Raw genomic sequence first — 20,368 nt, 5'->3', positions numbered from 1 at the left:
TAGTTCTGTATATAAGATTTAGAGACAATGGGAGTTTGGAGTCGGTTTTTTAAATTTTATTTTGACTAAATGAAGAAACTGATCTTTTTCTCCTGCTTTTATTTTTTTCATCAGCATAATCACTGATTAAAACTAGTTACCACAGACCCTTGTAGGATTGTTTCCTATGATGCCAAGTTCATATAAAATTGATAATACAGTAAATACTAAGTACAGGACAAAACAAATTGTTCCCAATTTTTTATCGATTTTCCAGCCATTCAGGTGAACTGCCAGAAAAACAAAACCAACAGAACAGATAAGAGAAATGGCTGTGTATGTCAGACCACTGCTGTTCACTTCTATGGGTCCTGATGTATTTATGAAGGCAGTTTTTATAAACCAGGGTATTCCCAAACAGAGCATATCAAATACATTGGATCCTACAACGTTAGACATAGCCATATCTCCATTTCCTGTAAAAGAAGAAATACAAATAAGTTGGCTTAATTGTATTGCATGAAATTGCCAAACTGTTTTGGAGGAACAGACTGCCAGCCCTCAGTTTCTCACAGAGCATCCTTTTCAGATTTTGCATTGGAAGAACTATAGTCACGATTCTACAGAACATGGGTACCACAACCATAAAAAGTCTCCCTAAATCACCAGCATCTGCACAGTTGCACTTAAAATCAAGCTAGACAGGCTATTATAAAGTCCAGTTATGTTTAAAATACAGACACTTAGAGTTGTGTTCCACAGTAAAGCTGTAATATGTAATCAACAACAAATAAACCGATCTATAATACTTCTCTGAAATACTCTGAGAAGTTTTTAGAGCCACAGCTTTTTCAGGTAAGCTGTTTATTATTTTTAGTAAACTTAAGCTTTAGAGTCTGGAGCACGGATTTTGATGTTAATTTTTGAATTTACCGAAATGGTGACTATAATTCTTTTTGTAGTACCTTTTAAACACATCCATTGGCATGAGCCTAAATACTAAAATATTTACCTTTTCGAGCCACCAGCACACTTGCAACTGTGTCTGGTACACTTGTTCCTGCTGCAAGTAATGTGAGACCCATGACTGACTCTGGGATTCCCAGTGTTTCCCCTGCAGTTGAGAAATAAGTGTAGAAAATGCAAGTGCGGTTTTAGTTAGGGCTCATCCACTGAAAGTACTTTGCACTTTGCTGGAGAAGGAATCAGTAATCATACCGTAATTTCATATGGAATGTATCAGCTAACTTAACTACATGTGAGGTGACTGAACCACAAAGCAGTTAAAACAAAGAGTAACAACAAATATCCTTTCCTTGTTCTTCAAGTCTGCAATGGCCAAGACAGTAGCAATTATATTTTTTTTTCTTGCAGATAAAGTAGAAGTTTAAATACCTGACAAATTACTACTCCTTTTTTTTCCCCCTAAATTTCTTGAAAATACCATAGTCTTACAGTTTTGGGCATCTCTTTGTTAGTGTTCAAAAGTCTCATGAAGCAATAACTTACTGTTTTTAATCCCCTCAGGGGGTGGGGAAAAAGCACAGGAATTTGCTTGGGGAGGACAGTCATTAAGATATTATGGGAATACTGTCTCAACTTACATGCCTTTACCATTTCACTCCAATTAGAAAGTGATTTGGGAGAATCAAAGTGCATAATTTTTATATGACTTGTAAGTACAAGTAACCCCTTAGAAGTGTGAGTTCCTTAAGGGAAATAGTCATTTAAATTAAAAGAAAAGTTTTAAACTCTTATTAGAAGGGCAGCTTGTTTTTCCCTAATCTCTGTTTTTCTTAGCCCTAAATGTCCTGTAACCATATTAATTTCTAACTCAAAATACAGGGATTCTTCAAAACTGTTCTAGCAGTTGTACCATTCAGAAGCATCAATATGCAGAAGTATTTGATGCCTCTAGTCAAGCTACAAAGTAATTATTTTTTCTTAAACATTTTTGTTCACTAAAAAGTATCTTAATATTTTTTATTGTTGAAATCTGAGTTCTTACATGAAATATTTTGACATATTTAATAAGAGCAGTTTTATTTAAATAAGAGGCAGTACACTAGGTCAGTCTTATTGCCTATGCTTGTCTATTACCAGCTTAGTCTAGAGCAGCCCTGTAAATTTATGTTTGAAACTGTTGATTTCAGAGGAACTAACATGATCCTGTTGCAGAATTTGTACTCTCTTTATCCTTCCATCACTTCTAATAGGTTTATAGGATGAGGGACCAACAAATCAACTTTTATAAACCATCCAGGCTGGAAAATAATGGTTCAAACCAAGGTGAAATATGAATGAACCAGCCTTATGTACCCAACATTAGTTTCTAGCCCTCTGAAGGTTATAAGACAGAATATAAACTCAGGAGAAGCTAATTTTTTCATTTTATTAGATAGATTTATCTTCTATTTAATGTGTAGTGGTTTATTTTCTGGCAACTGACCATTAAGACAGAAAAGTCTTATTTTTCTAGGCTTTTGTTAATTTTGTGTACTAGTAGCAATGTGTTGCTATAAGTAGTTGAATTTTCTTTGCCAGCAACAGAGAGGTACTAATTTAGGTTTCTTCTTGACCATCCCAGTTTAGTGCCCAGCTATGATACTTTTGTGACATTCTGATAGGCTGATTATGCAATGATAGAACTTTGAGTTCTCAACGTTCATGAGAGCCTGGACTTGAATATATTGTGTGTTTAACTTGTAGTGTTTTAACATGTGAATTGAATATAATTTACCTAGAAGTAGTGGGCCAAAGACCCCAGTACTACCTGTGATGACTCTTGAAAGTGAATAATACACTCTCTGAATCTCTACCATACCTACTTTCATATGAATTAATACTTAGTCTTGTAGAACAGCAATAATGTTGACTTGAATCCTATTTCAAAGGCTTCTAGCATCCAGACAGTGAACCCTTGTTCTCTGGGTACAATGGAAAATTATTTAACCAAGGGCTTAACATGGTGGGTTATAATGTCCAGCAATCTACTAGTAATTTCTCAAAGGTTTACTGAATGTGTAGGTCTGCTTCTGCACTGAACAAGCAGTTATTCATAACTGAACTAGTAGAATGCTTGAGTAGGATTAGTGAGCTATAATGTGAAAATGGCAAGCTTTGAAAAATTTCTGTAGAGATTTAGTTTTGTTTTCTGCTTGTTCTTAAATATAAAAGCTGGATGTCTTTTAAGCTGGCTGGAGAAAGAAACAATGAAATGAGAAGACCTTCAATACCTCAAAGTACTTTTAGGAGACGGTTTTTACATATAAGTTTCTACCCCTTCTCTCACTTAAAGGCAATCCTTGTAGTGCCCCACTTTAGGACGCAGATTTGTAAGAGGTCCACATATACACACTCTAAGAATAATTTAATAAACACATTTGAGACCTTTTTTGGTAGTTAATTTAATGCCAGATCTCTTACTATAACTTTTGTGAAAAACACAGGTATAAAAATTACAGATTTTTTCCCAAAAGCTTTGACCTATAATTCCAGTCTTAGGGGATTTCATGTTTGTCAGCCTTCAGCATGACAAGTTGATTGCTGTGTGTCTAATTGGTTTGCTTAATGAAGCAATTTAGTGAAACTCTGTTTTTAAAAATAGGGTTTTTTGTAGATGCATCAAGTTCTCATTCATGTAATGGTAAGCAGCTAAACTCTATAATATTCCATCATTGAATAGAAGAGGCTGGCAAACTAAGCAGTCAAACATAAGTTTCTGTTGTTGTGGTTTTTTTACAGCACAGTCTATTAAAGGGAAACCACACCACTTTTTCAGTGATTCTTGACTGGTATAGCAACACCACTTTAGGTACTTACCTGCTATTGTTACCATCCATACAAGAACATAAGTTATTGCAGAAATCCATGCTGCTGAAATTAAAAATGTCACCATGAACCAGTTCCTCCAAAACTGTCTTCTGCAATCTGGTATAGTTAAATAGAATAGTGTGATGATAGGAAGGGATAACACCCACAAAATTCTCTTAATATCTGCTTCAGGCATGGTGAAGACATTTGGATGATCTGTTGAAGAAAAAGTTAACTTCTAAATTGTAGCATTACATTTGAATCCATAGCATACAGTATAAATGTCCTCGTGAAAATATGAAAAAAGGTGAAAAATACTTCTTCCTCAAATTTCAGCTGTAGTATTACCCAGTACCTACATCTCCCTGGACAAAATTCTGAAATCAAGTTACTTCTGGGGAGATTCTGCTTGTACACAAGGAAAACATTTCTTCACAATGAGAATAATCACCAGTAAAATAATCCCCCCAGGAAGTGGTGATTCCCCAATGTTGGACAATTCTAAGATTCACCTGAACTGGAGCTGGCCCATCTGAGACCATGCCTTTGCCAGGAAAGGTTGGACCAGATGATGCTTGAGATCCCTTTCCAACCTACTATTCTGTGATTAAAATGTTTCTCATTACATCACCGGGGAGAACTAAGGTGGATGAAAAATTAATTTCTTTATAAGGGTTTGCTCATAGCATTTACCAAGAGTAAGTACCAACTGCTGTTTTTTGCCTAAGAGGAAAAATGATCTGTGACCACATCACAGCTATCCCTTTACTTTTGATATTATGCATATTTTGGGCTATGAACCTGCCACTGTCATAAGGAAACAGTGTGTATTGCTACAGTACCTGTGTGGCTTTCTGATGATAGTGAATTTTACAAGCAGTGTTGCTGAGAAGTCTCAAATACACCCAACAAAGACAAAAGTTCTGCTATGACACAAATGAGCAACTATCCTTGCATTCCTCTAGCAACTAACTTCATATGAAAAGCATCACCCTGATTTTGCTCAATGTTATATTCCAAGTTGGAATAATGATCTACTTAAATACTAGGCTGGAGTTTTTTTGTGAGCAAAATCTTAATACTATCTGAGAATCTGCTCTTGATAGAACTGATGCAGACAGGCATGTGGAGTGCTAGAGACAGCTGTAATAATACCTGTACCTTCAGAGATTTCATCGAGCCCATGTAAGCTTGTTGAAAGTTGAGAGTAGTCCAGCTCATCTTGAAAAATTCCGCTGTCTGTTCTTGACTGTTGACGAATTAGAGGTCCACTCTCGTCCCTCCATCCAACCAGTGGCTGCTGCTCCGCGTTCTCTTCCATAGCTTTTGTAAAACACGTACAGCAGGGACTGAATTTCTTCATGAGGTATTGGTTGATTTTAATGTCAAAACACAGTACTAGAATATAACACCCATATATCAATAATAGGGATGCACTTTCATACCTAGAATGAAAAACAAGTTTTATATGACATGTAGTATAAAAGAACTCAATTGTTGGCATAAGAAGAGAGAGAGAAAATTTGCATGAATAGCAAAAGGAGAACACACAAAAGCATCTATCTGCAATTGTATGGCTATTGTCATGGACGTTTGTGAGTGTCCCCATGTCTTTCAGCAGTTTGATTAACTCCCCTCCTCTGCAGAATCTTGTTTGTGTATTGTATAGCTGCATGTTTTTTCAGGGGATCTTACTGATTGAACATTTTCCTGATATTTGCAAAATTGAGTCTTCATGTGATGCTTAAATTATAAACTTCAAGGGACTTAATGCTGGACCTGACTGGTTAAGGTAACAGGAGTTTCGGTGTTGATGGAGGAGTTAAAACATCAGAAACTTATTATCTCCTTCTGGCAGACAAATGTTTTTCTGAACAATGCTGCTATGAAAGGAAAAGCTCAAAATGAGTAAATGCTGAACACTAATGGCTGTGTCAGAACAGTTGTGATAAAAATTGTGAAGTCTGTACAGACAAACCTATGCAGGTTGAACTTCATAAATATGCAGAGTTTGAATGTTTAGGTAATAATCTTTACAAGCATTATGACTTTTTAAGTTTTTTAAAGCCAACAGGATGTTTTCTGTTAGTGAACAGCAGTTCAGGCTACTTCAAGTTTGGGGCTTGGGGATTTTCGTTTGTTTTCAAAACACTGTCTCACAAATCTCCAGTCAACAGGAATTCAACACTACTTGTGCTCTTACCAGTAAATTCTGTTGTCAGATATCATCGCAAGGACCGCTGCTGCACTGATGGTGTATGCCAGACAGTCTCTGAACAGCGGCCAACAGGATAGCCTCGAAACCTGCAGATCAGTCATGTACTTTTCTTAAACCTCGCTGTAATACTTTCACTAAGTGCTGTAAATGCTGCATCAATATGTCGTTTCTATATTATGTAAAAATTAAAGATTCTTAGGAATGACTTAAGTATGATATTTAACAAGTTAGTGTTTTTAAAAACTTTCATAGCAACTTATCTTAAAACTGATTACATGCTGGTTTTGCTACTAAATAATAAACTTGGCAGTTGTCATAGTAAGTCTCTCTTGGCTTTTGTTGGATAACCATTTGACTCTTAGGAGCAGAATTATCAAAGCTGATACGTACCACACTGGAGAACAGCCCACAAGCTGCAGAAATACCAAGAAGATTATATATTGCTGATCCAAGGATGGTGCTGATGCCGATATCTCCCTTTGTCACAAAAGCTCCTGTAAGGAAAATGACTCTGGTATGTTTCAGTTTGGCATGCAAGGAAAATAAATTCTAAGTTATAAGGAGTCAAAACACATCTCTTACCTAGAAAAGCAGTGACAAGCTCTGGAGCAGAGCTTCCAGCAGCCATAAAAGTTGCTCCAGCTACATCCTGTGAGAGGCCAAGGCCTGAGGACAAAATGAAAAAAATTGCTTAAAAAACCTGATACCTCAGTAGCCTATACCCTTTACTCTCACTAGTAAATAATGTTAGCTACTACTGCAGTTTAGTAGATTAAAGTTTATTTTCATACAGTCAATGCATGTATATGAGATTCATAAAGTAATATATTGAAAATTAGCCTCATCTATTGGGCTAGTTTATTTCTAACTTAATTACAGAAATTAGTTTAAATCTCTTGTAAAATCAGCATTTGTATGTAGGATTTAACTGTATTTCCTATTGGAATAATTGTGGGGAAATTCCATGGACTGTAGTGTGATATTGTTATATGATCCATATCAAGTCTGTCTATCTTCCAGGGAAATCTGTACTACTGTGTCTTCACATACCGGAAACATTAGTTAAATTCAAACCAGTACTGTGATCTTAAAATCAAACTTTCATTTTGTATGGACAGGATAAGAGCCTATGTGTTGCTTAAGAGAAATTAGATTTTTGTTCTCGCAAATTGACTTTCTGGAATGTAACTCTGTGGATTGAGTCCTGCACACCAAGTACAGGGATGTATGACTGACCACGGCAAAAGTCTGACAAATGCTTATTTATCATCAATAAACAAAACACCAGCTCTTATGGCAGTGTATAAGCTTACATTTGCTGTAAGTGTTCTGATTTGGAGGAGGTTTTCCATTTCAGGGATGAGTTTCCCTAGGGAATTTTGTTAATTCTTGGCAGCAAAAATTTGAACTCCCTGCCAAGACCATCTCTACTTCAGTGGTCTGCTGAAGCCAGGGGAATTGTTGCAAGTTGATTAGATTTCTTAGAACTGTGGTAACCATAGAATTCCTGTCCCTCCTGTGTTATACCTTTAATATGTTAGCAGTAGCTCATCACTACTTCTAAAGAAAAACAAACCCTAGGAAGAGTTTTGGTTTCACACATCACCATCCCTCCTATTTTTTTTTTCTTTTACTAGTAGTTACCTGGACACAGTACTGTGCAACTCAAAGTTAAATTGTCAGTTTAGTTAATACTGAGGAATCTTAAGATTTTCCTCTAGGCAGAAAGAAAGCAAATATTAAATGAATACATGTGCAGTGTAATCACTAGTTTTTTTCAGTAAAATATTGATCCTGTGTATCAAATATTGTATGGACACATCTGTGCATGGAAAGTGAACTTATTCAATTTTCATTCAGAGCACTCTTAACTTTGAGGCTTTTCAAAAGAGAAAGTTTTATGCCAAGCTTCTCAGTTTTACAGGAAAAAGATCAGGATGTGACTTACATTCACTGATGATCTCTAGGGAAGGTAGGAAGTAATCATCGCACACAATGGACACGGCCAAAAACATGTACAGTATAATTATGAAGTAGATAACGATTCCTCCATCCTTCCTCTCCTGCGGTGTGAAAAATCCTTCAGGAAACTCCGATGAAGACGAGAGAACGCAACGCGTCCCGTTTTCTGAAAATTGAGTGCAAAAGTGTTACACATCCTGACATCCTCCCATTCCTCAGGCCCCGGCACGTCTGCGGATTCGCGCTCCGGTGGATTTCTCTCTTTAGCACGGCAAGGACCGCTGCAGCGACGCCACCAGAGCGCCGCGCACCTGCGGCGGGGCAGAGGCGCCCGCGGGACGGGCTGGCGGCGCTCGAGCGGACCCCGGTGCCCTCCCGGTGTCCCCGGTGTCCTCCCGGTGTCCCGGTGTCCCCGGTGCCCTCCCGGTGTCCCCGGTGCCCTCCCGGTGCCCCGTACCCGCGGGGTCCCCGGGGCGCTGCGCCCGCGCTCCCCAGGCCGCGAGCGCCGCCAGCAGCACCAGCGCCGCGCGCCGCCGCGCGCCCGCCCGCATGGCCCGGACTGTGCGCGGGCCCCGCGCGAGCGGCTCCGGCGCGAGCGTCACGTCGGGCCGCGCCCCCTCCGCCCCTCAGGGACTCGTCACATCCCGCAGGGGTCCCACCGCCCCCCAAATTCCACCGCCCCTCAGGGACTCGTCACATCCCGCAGGGGTCCCACCGCCCCCCAAATTCCACCGCCCCTCAGGGACTCGTCACATCCCGCAGGGGTCCCACCGCCCCCCAAATTCCACCGCCCCTCAGGGACTCGTCACATCCCGCAGGGGTCCCACCGCCCCCCAGATTCCACCGCCCCTCAGGGGCTCGTCACATCCCGCAGGGGTCCCACCGCCCCCCAAATTCCACCGCCCCTCAGGGACTCGTCACATCCCGCAGGGGTCCCACCGCCCCCCAGATTCCACCGCCCCCCAGATTCCACCGCCCCCCAAATTCCACCGCCCCTCAGGGGCTCGCTCCATCCACAGGGATCCCACCGCCCCCCAAATTCCACCGCCCCTCAGGGGCTCGCTCCATCCCTCGGGGGTCCCTCAGTGGCTCCTCACATCCCGCACGGTGCCACCGCCCCTCTCCGCGCCGGCAGCGAGGGGCCCGGGGCTCTGCGGGCAGCGCCTCCGAGCCCGAGCCGCGTCCGAGGGGCCCCGTCCTGCCCTGTGTTTGGGGGACAGTGAAGGTTTGGCCATGGTGTGTTCGGCCTTGGTGCAAGGTGCTGACCGCAATACCCAGGTGCTGTGTGATGTCTCGGGATGCAGAAGGTGAATTTAAACTTACTCCTCAATACCTTTTTTTTTTTTTTTTTTTCTGCTGTGACAATTTCTGCTTATTCGCACCGATTCCTAGGATTTCTGTGCCGGGCTGTGTGAGCACCGGGCTCGCCCTTCACCGGGGCAGAGGAGCAGATGGCCATGCCAGTTACAGGAATGGTTTGCAAGAGCAAAGCTGAGACCCACACATAGTTCCTCCCTTCAGACCAAGTCCACTGAACTCCTTTGTCTAGTGACCTTTTCACAATAAAGTCATGTGTATAACCGAAGATTAAAGAGTAAAATGCAGTCTTTAAGCTTTGTAAAGTCATCACCCCTGCCCCTTCTGCAGTCACTGGTTTCTCACAAAGAGAGTTGTTTCCCTTGTATCACTTGCAGACCTGTCCCCAGAAAAATTTGCAACCTCGTGATACCAAATGGAGTTTTGGGACGTCTGTTTTATTACTTGTTTGTGAGGTGCAAGGCTAATGCTCACATTTGTGAGCTAGAAGTGCAAACAGGAACAGATTGTTTTGCTTCATTGCATCTAATCCCTCTAAACTCCTCAAGTTCCTTGCATCCATGGTTTGGCTAATATGTGATCAACTCCACTCTACAATAGCAGAGATAAGGTGAAAAAGTGGGTATTTTCCCTTTGTATTGAATCAAACATAATCATACAACCACTATTATAGTATGCAATGAAAATAATTGCCTGGAACAACAAATTCTGCAGTAATTGCTGTTTCCCATTTCTGATCCCTCTATAGCCAAGACTGATTTTAATAGTCAAGATTTTTAGGTGTGTCAACTAACTTTCACAAATGAGTTCTGTGTACTCTCTGAAAATCAGACTGCTGCAGAGAAGATGCTGCTTCTCCTGCTTTACAGGAAAAAATAGATCATTTTGGTCTGGAAAGATTTAAGGATTTTCTTCTGAATCCCCCTTTCCACCAGAGAAAACAGTACAAAATTCCCTGTCTAAATAACTGGTGGCTCTTTCCTTACACAGGTCAACAGAAAGGGTTTTGTTATCAAGGTAAGTGGCTTCCTTGCCACTGCTTCTATTCCTTGAAATGTATCATTGGCTTACTTTTAAAACTCCAGCACAGTTTTTTAATATCAGCTGCTTCAGTTCAAAGTAGTTACTTTTTGCTGGTGTGCTTTTTTTAAAAATTGCTTTAAAGTACTTATAAGCCTGCCGTTCTGATGGGAATGAGCTCTGTGGTACAGCAAGATGTTTGCTGCATGGTTAGGAAAGCTCAGTCATGTGATTTCAGGATTTGAAGGTTTTGCTCTGCTCTGCTTTTACTCTGTGCTCAAGCTCTAATTCCTTTCTATGGTCATCCCCTCTCCATGCATAGCTGAAGCAAAGACAGAGCTTTGATTTTACTGAAGGTTTAAGTCCACTTAGTTTGCTGAGAAGTTACTGAGTGAGGGTGCTGCACTCGCACCCTCCTTGCCAAGAATAGCCCTGGAGGGAGCAACAAACAGAACCCCCTGTCCCCGGTATCCCAGCATGAGGAACCACGTGCTGCCTGTCTGGTGCTTGATCCAGCACAGAAATGTGCCAGAGGAGGCTTTGGCTCAGCATTGCTGGCTGCCAAGTCTGGGCTACTGCAGTGTGAGAGAGCATTCTGTGAAGCTGGGGTTGGTCAAATATTAGTGCAGATTCGATGTGTGCTTCTGCATTTTTTGGTTGCTATTAAGATAAATTTCTACTCTCTGGTAGTAAAAATAATGAATAAATACATTTTTCAGAGCTTCTGAAGGAGAGAGATGGGCAACTGTTTGCTAGTCAGGTTGATAAAACTAATGCTCCACCTGGGACGTGCTGAAAGGCTGCTATGGCTCCCTGAGCACAGGCCTCAGAAAGGGTAAGGGAGCATCAAACTACAGCAGCTGCAGCTCCTTTCCCAGTGATCATAATCTGATGTGAACTGGCTACAATGCATCTGAATGTCCCACACAGCTGAGGACAGGGAGCTGGTTTGCTGCCCAACAAAGCAAAAGGAGGTTGGGCTGTCTAGAGCTGTGACTCCAGCTGAGTCACAAATGTTATTCCTATGGTGCAATTTAGGGCACAGATTCCCACCTGTGTAAATGTTAATTGGGATCAGCTGTTGTACCTCCACAGAACAGGTACTCATGTTCTTATGAGGAGAGTGGGACTTCAGTACAAGACCAAGGAGCTTTTCTATAAGCAGTGAGCTTGTTTAGGATTGTTTGGAAGTTTCTTTCTTCTACTTTCTTCACAATTTGAGCAGACAGACTATGGATAATGAGGGGAAAAAAGCAGGTGAGTTTATCAGAACTTAAGGGAAGCATTAGTCCTTGTTGGTAGGATCAGCCCTTAGATAAAAAGGATAAGGGGATGGCATGATGAATTCATAACTAGCTTAAAATAACAACAAAAAATGCATTTTTTGTGTGGTGTGGGGTCCAGTCTTTTTGGGAGAAGGAAAGGGTGGTATAGATTCTTGAAGGAATCTGTGGTTAACTCAGGTATAGGTGATCACATCTGTGTAGGAATCCTGAGTTTCTCTGGCCTCCTTAATTATAAACACATTTCCAATCTTTTCTATAACTCAAGGTGCAACCTACTGTTTTAATCACAGTGATTTAAACAGATCAGTGTCTGCATCATCCTTGCCTTGTAGATTTGGTTTTTGGGATTTGTTTGGGGTTTGGGGTTTTTTTTTTTTTTTGGTAGAGGTCTGTAAGAATACTCTGTTCTGAGTTTGGATGAGGGTGCTCAGACAGCCCCAGGACTGATATGAGGGCAGCTTGGTGTTAGCTATCCCTCAGTGTTCTGGCTCCTGCCCCAGGATGTAGAGCCTGTGCACAGCTGTGCTTTTCTTGTGTGACAGCCTGTGCATGTACACACCACTTATGCTCCCAGTCACAAGGCCTGGGAAACAAAGTAAGTGAAGATATTTTTATGCTCAAAATGTACCCCAAACCGCAATATGGTTGTGAGAATCTGGTGGTATCCCCATTTGACAGAAAAGAATTTGAGGATGAGCAGGGCACTGACTGCCTGGCCTACTACTGCAGTAGGGAGGCTGCAATAGGGCTGTTCAGAAGGTCAATTTCCAACTCCTTTCTTCTGTTTGTGTAGCTCCTCTGGCATCTCTGGAGTGTAAAATGCTGGCCTTTAAAAGAGCTGATAGAATAAATTCTCTGACCCTGAGGTACTCAGATACCATCCTAAGGTGATGAGATAAATCCTATTGCAAAATTAAAATGAGTCTCTTCAGTGTAACTCCATTATTCTTCATTTAAAAGATAAATATACTGTCATTGTCAGATCAGATATCCCCCTTTGTCAGCATTTCATGGCTCACTTCCTGGGTCTAGATAGATTGATGATAGCTGTTTAATATTCTTTCCTTCATAACCACCAATTTGAGAGTTGCCAACTCTCATGATGGCTGTTGTTTTTCTTAAAGCATCAGCTTGATTTACATTAGCCACACAAGAATCATTCCTTTCTCTGTTTTTCAAAAGAGTAGTTGTAAAGAAAGTTTGAAAATGGGAATCTGAGCATCTAATGCTGGAGGCAAATAAGCACTATTTTCAAGCTAATCTCATGATTTAAGAAAGCGGTGATAGGTTCATTCATGGTTTTAGAACAAGGTCAAAGGGAAAGATTTGATTTCTGACCCTTAGCTCCAAGATCCAAATGCTCTTGCTGGGAATATCTCAAGACCAGTGGAAGATACAACTCAACAGCAATCCCTGGTGACAACCAGGAAAGCTGCTGAGCTGAGGAATGTTTTGTGGTGGTTGGTGTGAATCAAATTTATTTTAGGTCTCCTTGCCTTTGTGTTCTGATCTTGTACATGTGATGAATAGTTTTGTTGATTCTAAGCTGTGAAGTTGTGAACACTGTATTTTTTAGGTGGTCCATAATTAGACTACTGTGTTATTTGTATGTGAGCTAAGTGCAGGGAGCTTCCAGCAGTAGTGCTGTCTGCCTGCTTTCCGCAGAATGTGAACAACATGGATATTTTTGGCATGTGGCCCATGGAAGCATTCAGGTGACATAATCAAGGGAGGTAGGTGAGGGTGGGGAGCTGTTGAGATTGTTTTTCTGTGGAGATTGCAGTTGTGGAATATTTTTCATGTGTGCTGTGGAGTACAGGCATCATGTGTGACAGTGTGGCTCACAGATAAAGGTGTATTTTATGGGTACCCTCAATGTCAAAAAACCTAAAAACATCTTAGCAGAATGTTTTTGCTTGGTGGTTCTCAAGTGAATTCAAGTTCAAGGGAATGCCTGCTTAAATGAGGGTGTACTATTTTTAGTTGAAGAAAATTGAATCTGTTCATTTTGGTGCCTGGGGATTTCTATTTTTTCCAGCAATTCAAGTTTATAAAATTGCACCTTCCATCTTGAGGCCTAAAGACCTCTATCACTTCATCTGCTGCCAGTGTGGTAAAGTTCTACAGCAGTTCTCATAGTCTTAGCTTGCTCACCGGGTGGTTTGTTCATCCATTTAAGACATGGAAGGAATCCCTCAAACTGAAAATGAAACATGTCTCAGATTAATTGTTTTTGAGATTTAAGTTAGAACTTTTCCAGTATTATTTGACTGCTCCTCCATGTTAACTGTTTTCTTTTGGTTACAAGTTCTCATTAAGAAAATTGGAATGTATTGTGAATGTTAGTGTTTGTGATATCATGAAAATGAATGGTTTCATCATAAAACTAATGATGGTTAACTAGCTTGATCACAACAGAAAATCTTGCCACAAAGGCTTGCTACACTTATATATAAATACCTATGTTTACCAAGAGAGTAGGGCTATTGCTAGACAGTAATAATCTGTAGAGAAGCTTCTTTATAAAGCTCTTGTTTTGTGTCTAAATAGTGTCTTTAGAACATCTTAAGGCTGTGAAGCTTGGAAGATTGCACACAGTCTAAAAAGATTTTAAATAGAGCCAGCCTGCTTCAAGCACTTAAGTCAGGTGTTTGAATGCAGGATGGCCAAAGAATGGAGCAAAATGATGAGGCTTGTGAGGGGCATCCAATAGATAATAGTAATATTGCACCATGATCACTTCAGGTTGCTCTGTTCTATCCCTCCAGCAGTTTATGAATAGCCCAAATACACATTCACTTCTATTTCTACACTGCTATGCCAGGGGGTCAGGTAAATATGCCACAACACATAAATGGGAGTAGATACTGGCAATGAGTGTGTAATGGATTTCTTTGCTAGCATCTTGGGTGGGTTTTTCCTTGACTGGTGTTTTATTTTCCTCCCCTCCCTCAACTATTGGAAGTCTTGCTTCTGTAGACAAAAGAAAAACAGAGCAGAAAACTCCTTCCTTGCCTGCAATTTCTAAGCTTCTGTTTTCTGCCAGTTGTGTGCACCAAGGAGTTCTGGTCTCTCAGTGACTTGCTTCCACTTGCTTTCCTTCCTCTTCCTGTTGGGACAAACACTTCAACCAATTGTTGTGCTTGTACATACACTGGAGTACAAGCTTGTTTTTTCCACTCTTTGAAGCCTATGTTTGCTCTGAAATTTTTTACTTCAGTTCTTGCTCTGGCTGTCTTGAGGCTTGTCTTCATCTGCTACCTGCTGTCCTTTCAGTGTACCTCTCTTGAAGCATTTTGGAGAGCAAGAGGTGTGTTGGAGGCTGTGTCTCACAGCCTCTGTGGTCTCAGTGCATCTGCCGAGTTTGCTGAAGTTTTGCTGGTTTTCATGGCACTTCTAACGAAACAATCTAGCTGCTCTGGCAACTTTCAGCTGACCTTGAATTTGCAAGTACTTAGGAATTTATATTCTACATATATAAAAATGGAAATTATTATTCTTATGATTAAAAATATTATTCTTATGATTATTGCCTGCAAGTTCTGTAATCTCAGTGATATCTCAGGAGATAAAATAAACTCTCAGTACATAAGTGTCTGTATAAACAACATCAAATCATGTTTTCTCCAACGCAATTGCTTCTTTTCATGTATTTCTATAACTAAACAAGCATTAGAAAAATAATTATTATTGACATACTAGGAAGGGGACACATTCAATTCTATCTTATAGGCTACCAAGTTGTTCCACCAGGTAACATCAGCATGTACTAGCATTATTTACAATGTAATAGATGTTGTTGATTTGAGGATGTTTCTCTGTTTAGAAATGGATTGCTACAAGGCAGTGTGTTGCAAAATTCTACTTGCATGTGCTGGGTTATGCTACTGTGCATCAGTCTAAAGGAGACATTTCCTTTTAAAGCACCTTCAGTTTCTGGTGCAGTAACTGTGATGCTAAACCTTTGTTCTTTTGTGTGTGTTGTGAGATGTTAATGTAAATTGTTTCTTCCTCCTTTTACTCCTGTGCAGCCTTAGGGGTGAGGCTGACAGGGAAAAAATCAGCTTGGTTTATTTTTGGATGTGCTTTTGCTGAGAAAATAAGAGTGGAGAGCAGTTTTCTCAGGGCAGAGGCCTTTGTTACACCCTGGCTGGACAGCAGAGCACAAGCCTGTTCTGCAATGAAGGGGAGTGTTTGGGGCATCAAACTGAAGAGAACAACTTTCTGCTAAAACATAAATGAACAGCTGTGTGGCAAAAAGATGGTCTAGATAGATAGCTCTGTGAACCTGGAGTTTATGAAAACTGACTGAAATTCATCTGGAAATTCTTGGTAAATCAGTTCTCCGAGTTTATATTTCAGGTAGGGTTCATGCAAATTATATCCCGACTAATATAAAGTTCTGTATATGTGCAGAGGCCTGCCTTTCCTCAGAAAATAGTGCAATCTTTACATGAGGACAAAGGAACAAAATCAATTCTGTGCTTATGCAGAGGAGATGACAGAACTATTACTGCTCAAACTGAGCAGTGCAGACAACTAAAAGATAGAATAATTGCAGTCTCTCAGAGTGTGTCTCTTTAGAGAGCTTTGGTGCAGCCCCCATTCTGCTTCCTCATGAGATATCACCAGAAATGCAGTTTGTGTTTTGTCAAAGGATTGAGTGTCTCTAAACCCAACATAAACTTCTGCTGAGTTACTACTGATTCCTTCACAATGCTAGCTTTAAAAAGCTCCTCTATGAAATGGAGAATATTTAAAACCTCATGTATTTATAGTAATTCTGTCATTGCTGTATATGTTGGCACATAATGTTTTCAATATTCTAAGGCAACTTTTAAGTTTCTATCAGACCTTAAAAAATGAACATATTGATGCCTTAATTGCTAGCACAGAATATACAGATAATACTGTATCTTTCACAAGAATCATGTTCTTCTGACAGAAGAACTGATGTGATAGAGCTGAAACTTTTTCCCTCAGGATACAACAATTATTATATCCTTCTGTTGCTAAAATGGAAATCTCATATTCTCACATATCATGAAATCTAAAAGCTTCTAGCTTATGCATCTGTTCCCTGGCCACTAGAAACATCATTTCATTGTAGTGATTTGTCATTGATAAACATAATCAGCGACCATGGAAACAATGTGCACAGTATATGCAAGTTTATATAACTTCTTTCATGGACCATTTTTCTTGTAAGTAGGGGATGGGAATGGCAGCCAGGTCTCCTGCTGGTGTTCTTTTTCTGCTATCCAAGTAAGCTGTTTCAGTACTGACTAATTTACTCATCGTTTTTACAAATAACTATGACTTACCTTTTCCTGGATGATTTTTGGATGTTCCCATCCATTGCCAAAGATTTCTCAGCTAGAGTTTGCCTGAATGAATAGCTGATTCAGCATAACAGGCTGAAAGCCACTGGGATTAAAAAACAGTGGGGATATAAGCAAATCAGCTCAAAATGGAATACTCCATTGTACTCTGTTAGTAACAACTGCAGAATGGTGAATCCAGTGGACCTACTTTCAGATGCTTTGGCTCTTATCCATTATGCCCACCTCTGACCCTCTTCACTCTCACTTTGAATGAGAACAGCTGGTTCAGAGGTTTTTGTAAATGTTGAGCTAATATTTTACTTTCTTGAGTCTGTTGCTGCTGGATTTCACCTGCCACGCTGAGAAATTTGTAGGTAAATGGATGATTTTTCCCCATTTTTTCCATTTCTTTGAAGAGGAGGAGTCATGAGAGCTTCAGCTTTGTGCACTGTCTCCACACTTCTGGCTGGAAATGCATCTTGATTTTTTTAGGGTTTGATGAATGTGGGCTGTGTTAAGACTGTGTGAAGCCTCTCATTGTAGTTTTGTGGTGTTTATGCCCACTGAAGCCAAGGCAAAATCACTTGGGACAAGGAATGGCTTTAGGTGGACTCTTGGATTTTCCTGTGAACTGGTCTTGGAATCAAAACTGGTCATTTTCTAGTTAGAGGAATTTTTTTTTTTCCAAATTCTCATTCATTTATGTCCTGTCTAATGAGTTGATGCTCTTGGTAAGATACCTAGCAAAATCTGTAAACTTTTAAGACAGGTGAAACAATTGGCAATAGAGGACTTAAGGCTTTTAAAATCTCTTATTGAAAACATTTTTTTCAAGTGCTTTCTAATTTAAATAGTCTTTCAATGTTGAAGCAATAAAAAAATGATGCAACCATAAACAGACTTTTAAAATATTCCATTTACTCATCCCTGAGATACTGAATACTGAATCTGCTTAGTGGGATTTTCTACTGTCCAAGAATTTGAAAATGTTATAAACACCAGTCTGATTCCATAATTGTGAGTATTTGACCTTTGGATGCTCAAGAGTATCCTCAGCTTTACCCCTGCTCCTCTGAAATAGGTCCTGCTATGGCTGCTAGCTTCACAGAGTGTCTTGGTTACTCTAAAGTTCCACTTCTGATGAAGGCAACTAATGTTTCAGCAACTGAGTTGAGCATTTAAGTTATTATTTGAGGGGGGTTGGGTTTTTTTTAATAATCTGTTTCTACTTTCCAAATTATTTAGAGCAAAACAATGCTATGGATAGGACCTTGTTTGCAGCAGAAAATTGTTCTTGTGAGCTGTTAGCATCTGTTAGACCCATGACACCATGTCTGTGCAAATCAGCTTTCTGCTGTGAAGTTGTGCCAATTCTGACCAAACTGCAAAGGGATTATTAAATATTCCAAATGGTTTCAGTGAATCCCTCTTTACCATGTCCCCACCTTCCCAGGTTTTAAATGTTAAAAGCCAGCCACAGGTCAGATCCAGTAGCTCTAAAGTACTTTGGCAGTCCTCTTGGAGCAGATGTAGAGCTTAGGGAAGAGAGAATACAGTTGCAAACTTGCACAAACTAAAATGTTCTTGCATTTGATTTCCAGCACAGCTTAGAACACTTCCCCCTCCCTGCTCCCACATCCCCCACTTTGTTAAAGCTCTGCATTTGGGAGTATTACAGATTTTTCTGTCTGAACTAAAAAAATAGAAATCTGCCTGTGCCTGCACCCAGATCTGGGAACAAGCAGACTGTGACTCTTGGCTGATGGAAATACAAATCCCAGTGTCTGGAAAATCCAGATCTAAATACAGCCTTAAAGACCTATCAGTGCAGGATCCATAGCATTGGAGTGCTATGGGGGGAGGGAGAAAAAAAAATGTCATTCCATAGCTGTTAAAAACGAATGGAAAATGCTATAGAAGGAATTTAAAAAACCTCAGACAATACTCTTACTAAGGTATTTCCTGAATCTACACTGAAACAAAATAGTTTAAAGCTTAGTCTGTCAGCCTTCTTGTGCTGGCAGGACTGTGAGAGCAAAGTAAATCCATATGCTTAGAATCCGTAAGGAGCAAGCAGAGCTACAAAAAAACATGCTGTGTCCACTTTCACTCATCCGCTCACTGACTTGGTATCTTTCTGGTGTTTGACTTTTGATTTTAGTAAGAGCATGGTGCCTCTTCCTGTCTCTGATACACAAGAGAATCCATTGGTGTGTTTGGATTTGCATAGCCCATTGTGGCAAGCCAGCCCCCTCTGCATGCAGGTTGATCTCTGGTTAGTGCTGGCCTTACACCCTGTAAATGCCTCTCTTGGGCTGCAGTTCCATGGTTATGGTGTGTTTTGCTTGGGCAGTATATTTAGCAAATTGTGTAGTCAAATGATTACGTTAGACTGAGTGGTTGACATCTAGTACACAAATAATTATGACACTAAACTTACTATGTATGAGCTGGAGCCATAGCTGATTCCAGTGACAGATGGAAAACTCCACTGAACCTTTTATTGGCCATATGCCATTTCTGAGTGTTGGCCAACAACAAGATTTGTTGCTAATATATAATGATTTAAACAGTAAAAAGAGCAGCTGCACTTTGATTTTTGGTGCCTTTACTACAGGTTTTCCTGGAGCTTTGAATATCTACTGCTGCTTTCTAATGCAAAGCTGTCACTTGTAGTCTGTGAGAAGAGACTTTATCTTCCCAGCACTATCTGTGGTGGAATTTTATATTTTGGTACTTATAACTAAAGCTCTCCTCTGCCTTTTATTGCATTATTAACTTGACAGCATAAAAACCTCCTGCAACATGGAACTGGAAAAGGCTTGTAAGAAACTGGCTTTGTTGTGTAGTACTGTGTCAGAGCTTCTTCCAGGCTGTCAGTAAGTCTTTTGTTTCATGGCCTGTTTGAGGACTGGGAGAGCAGCATTCCTCCAGCTGTTCAGAGAAGACAACTTTCAAAGCATGGCTCACTGAGAGGAACTGCATGTCCTGTTCATCATATTATTGGGACAGTGCTTGCAAATGTGTGTGTGTGGTTATAAGCTGCAACTGTTACCTATCAGAACATGTTATAGCCTTCCTACGACCGCTGGTGGAGCAGGAAAACTGCTGCCATGCCATGTTTTGATCTTTGTTTAACTGCATTGTCCTTTGTCAGTCTGTTCATTCCAGTACTCATCCAGAGAAAACCAAGATTGGAATCTGGAAAACAGAATTGTTCTGGCATTTGGCCCAGCAGCAAAAAGCATGGTAAGTGAGGTACATGGCAAGGAAGTGTATTCCAATAATTCCAATAGAACTTTATATATATATATTTTTTTTTTTGTGAGAAAAGAACACTTTATTTTACAAAATTTGTATTATGAAAGCTTGAGTACAAATAAAATTGGCTAAATATTTGACCATCCTGAGCATCATTAACCTGCACAGAACTGGGAAGCACTCCAGGG

The 20,368-nt window shown here is 40.3% G+C and overlaps 1 protein-coding gene across 1 annotated transcript; it reads right to left on the bottom strand.

Annotated features, from left to right (window-relative positions):
* Positions 1-84: 84 nt before the first annotated feature.
* Positions 85-8,588, bottom strand: SLC24A5 (solute carrier family 24 member 5). Its single transcript, XM_030281483.4, has 9 exons — positions 8,430-8,588; positions 7,959-8,138; positions 6,593-6,676; positions 6,401-6,504; positions 5,996-6,096; positions 4,954-5,237; positions 3,802-4,008; positions 992-1,093; positions 85-455 (listed from the first exon to the last, which is right to left on the bottom strand). The coding sequence occupies exons 1-9, from the start codon at positions 8,521-8,523 to the stop codon at positions 133-135; spliced, it is 1,479 nt and encodes a 492-aa protein (XP_030137343.3). The 5' UTR covers positions 8,524-8,588; the 3' UTR covers positions 85-132.
* Between the last annotated feature and the right edge of the window lie 11,780 nt (positions 8,589-20,368).

Source organism: Taeniopygia guttata, chromosome 10 (assembly GCF_048771995.1).
Source record: "Taeniopygia guttata chromosome 10, bTaeGut7.mat, whole genome shotgun sequence".
In the NCBI taxonomy this organism is placed as follows: Eukaryota; Metazoa; Chordata; class Aves; order Passeriformes; family Estrildidae; genus Taeniopygia; species Taeniopygia guttata.
This window is presented reverse-complemented; position numbering and strand designations above follow the sequence as displayed.

Bases quoted from the DNA above. Each gene is read 5' to 3' on its own strand.
- SLC24A5 (XM_030281483.4), bottom strand. From the start codon at position 8,523: ATGCGGGCGGGCGCGCGGCGGCGCGCGGCGCTGGTGCTGCTGGCGGCG. The intron at 1,094-3,801 runs GTAAGTACCTAA...TCTCAACTGCAG, and splicing joins ATGGATGGTAACAATAGCAG to GGGAAACACTGGGAATCCCA. The intron at 456-991 runs GTAAATATTTTA...CTTCTTTTACAG, and splicing joins TGTGCTGGTGGCTCGAAAAG to GAAATGGAGATATGGCTATG.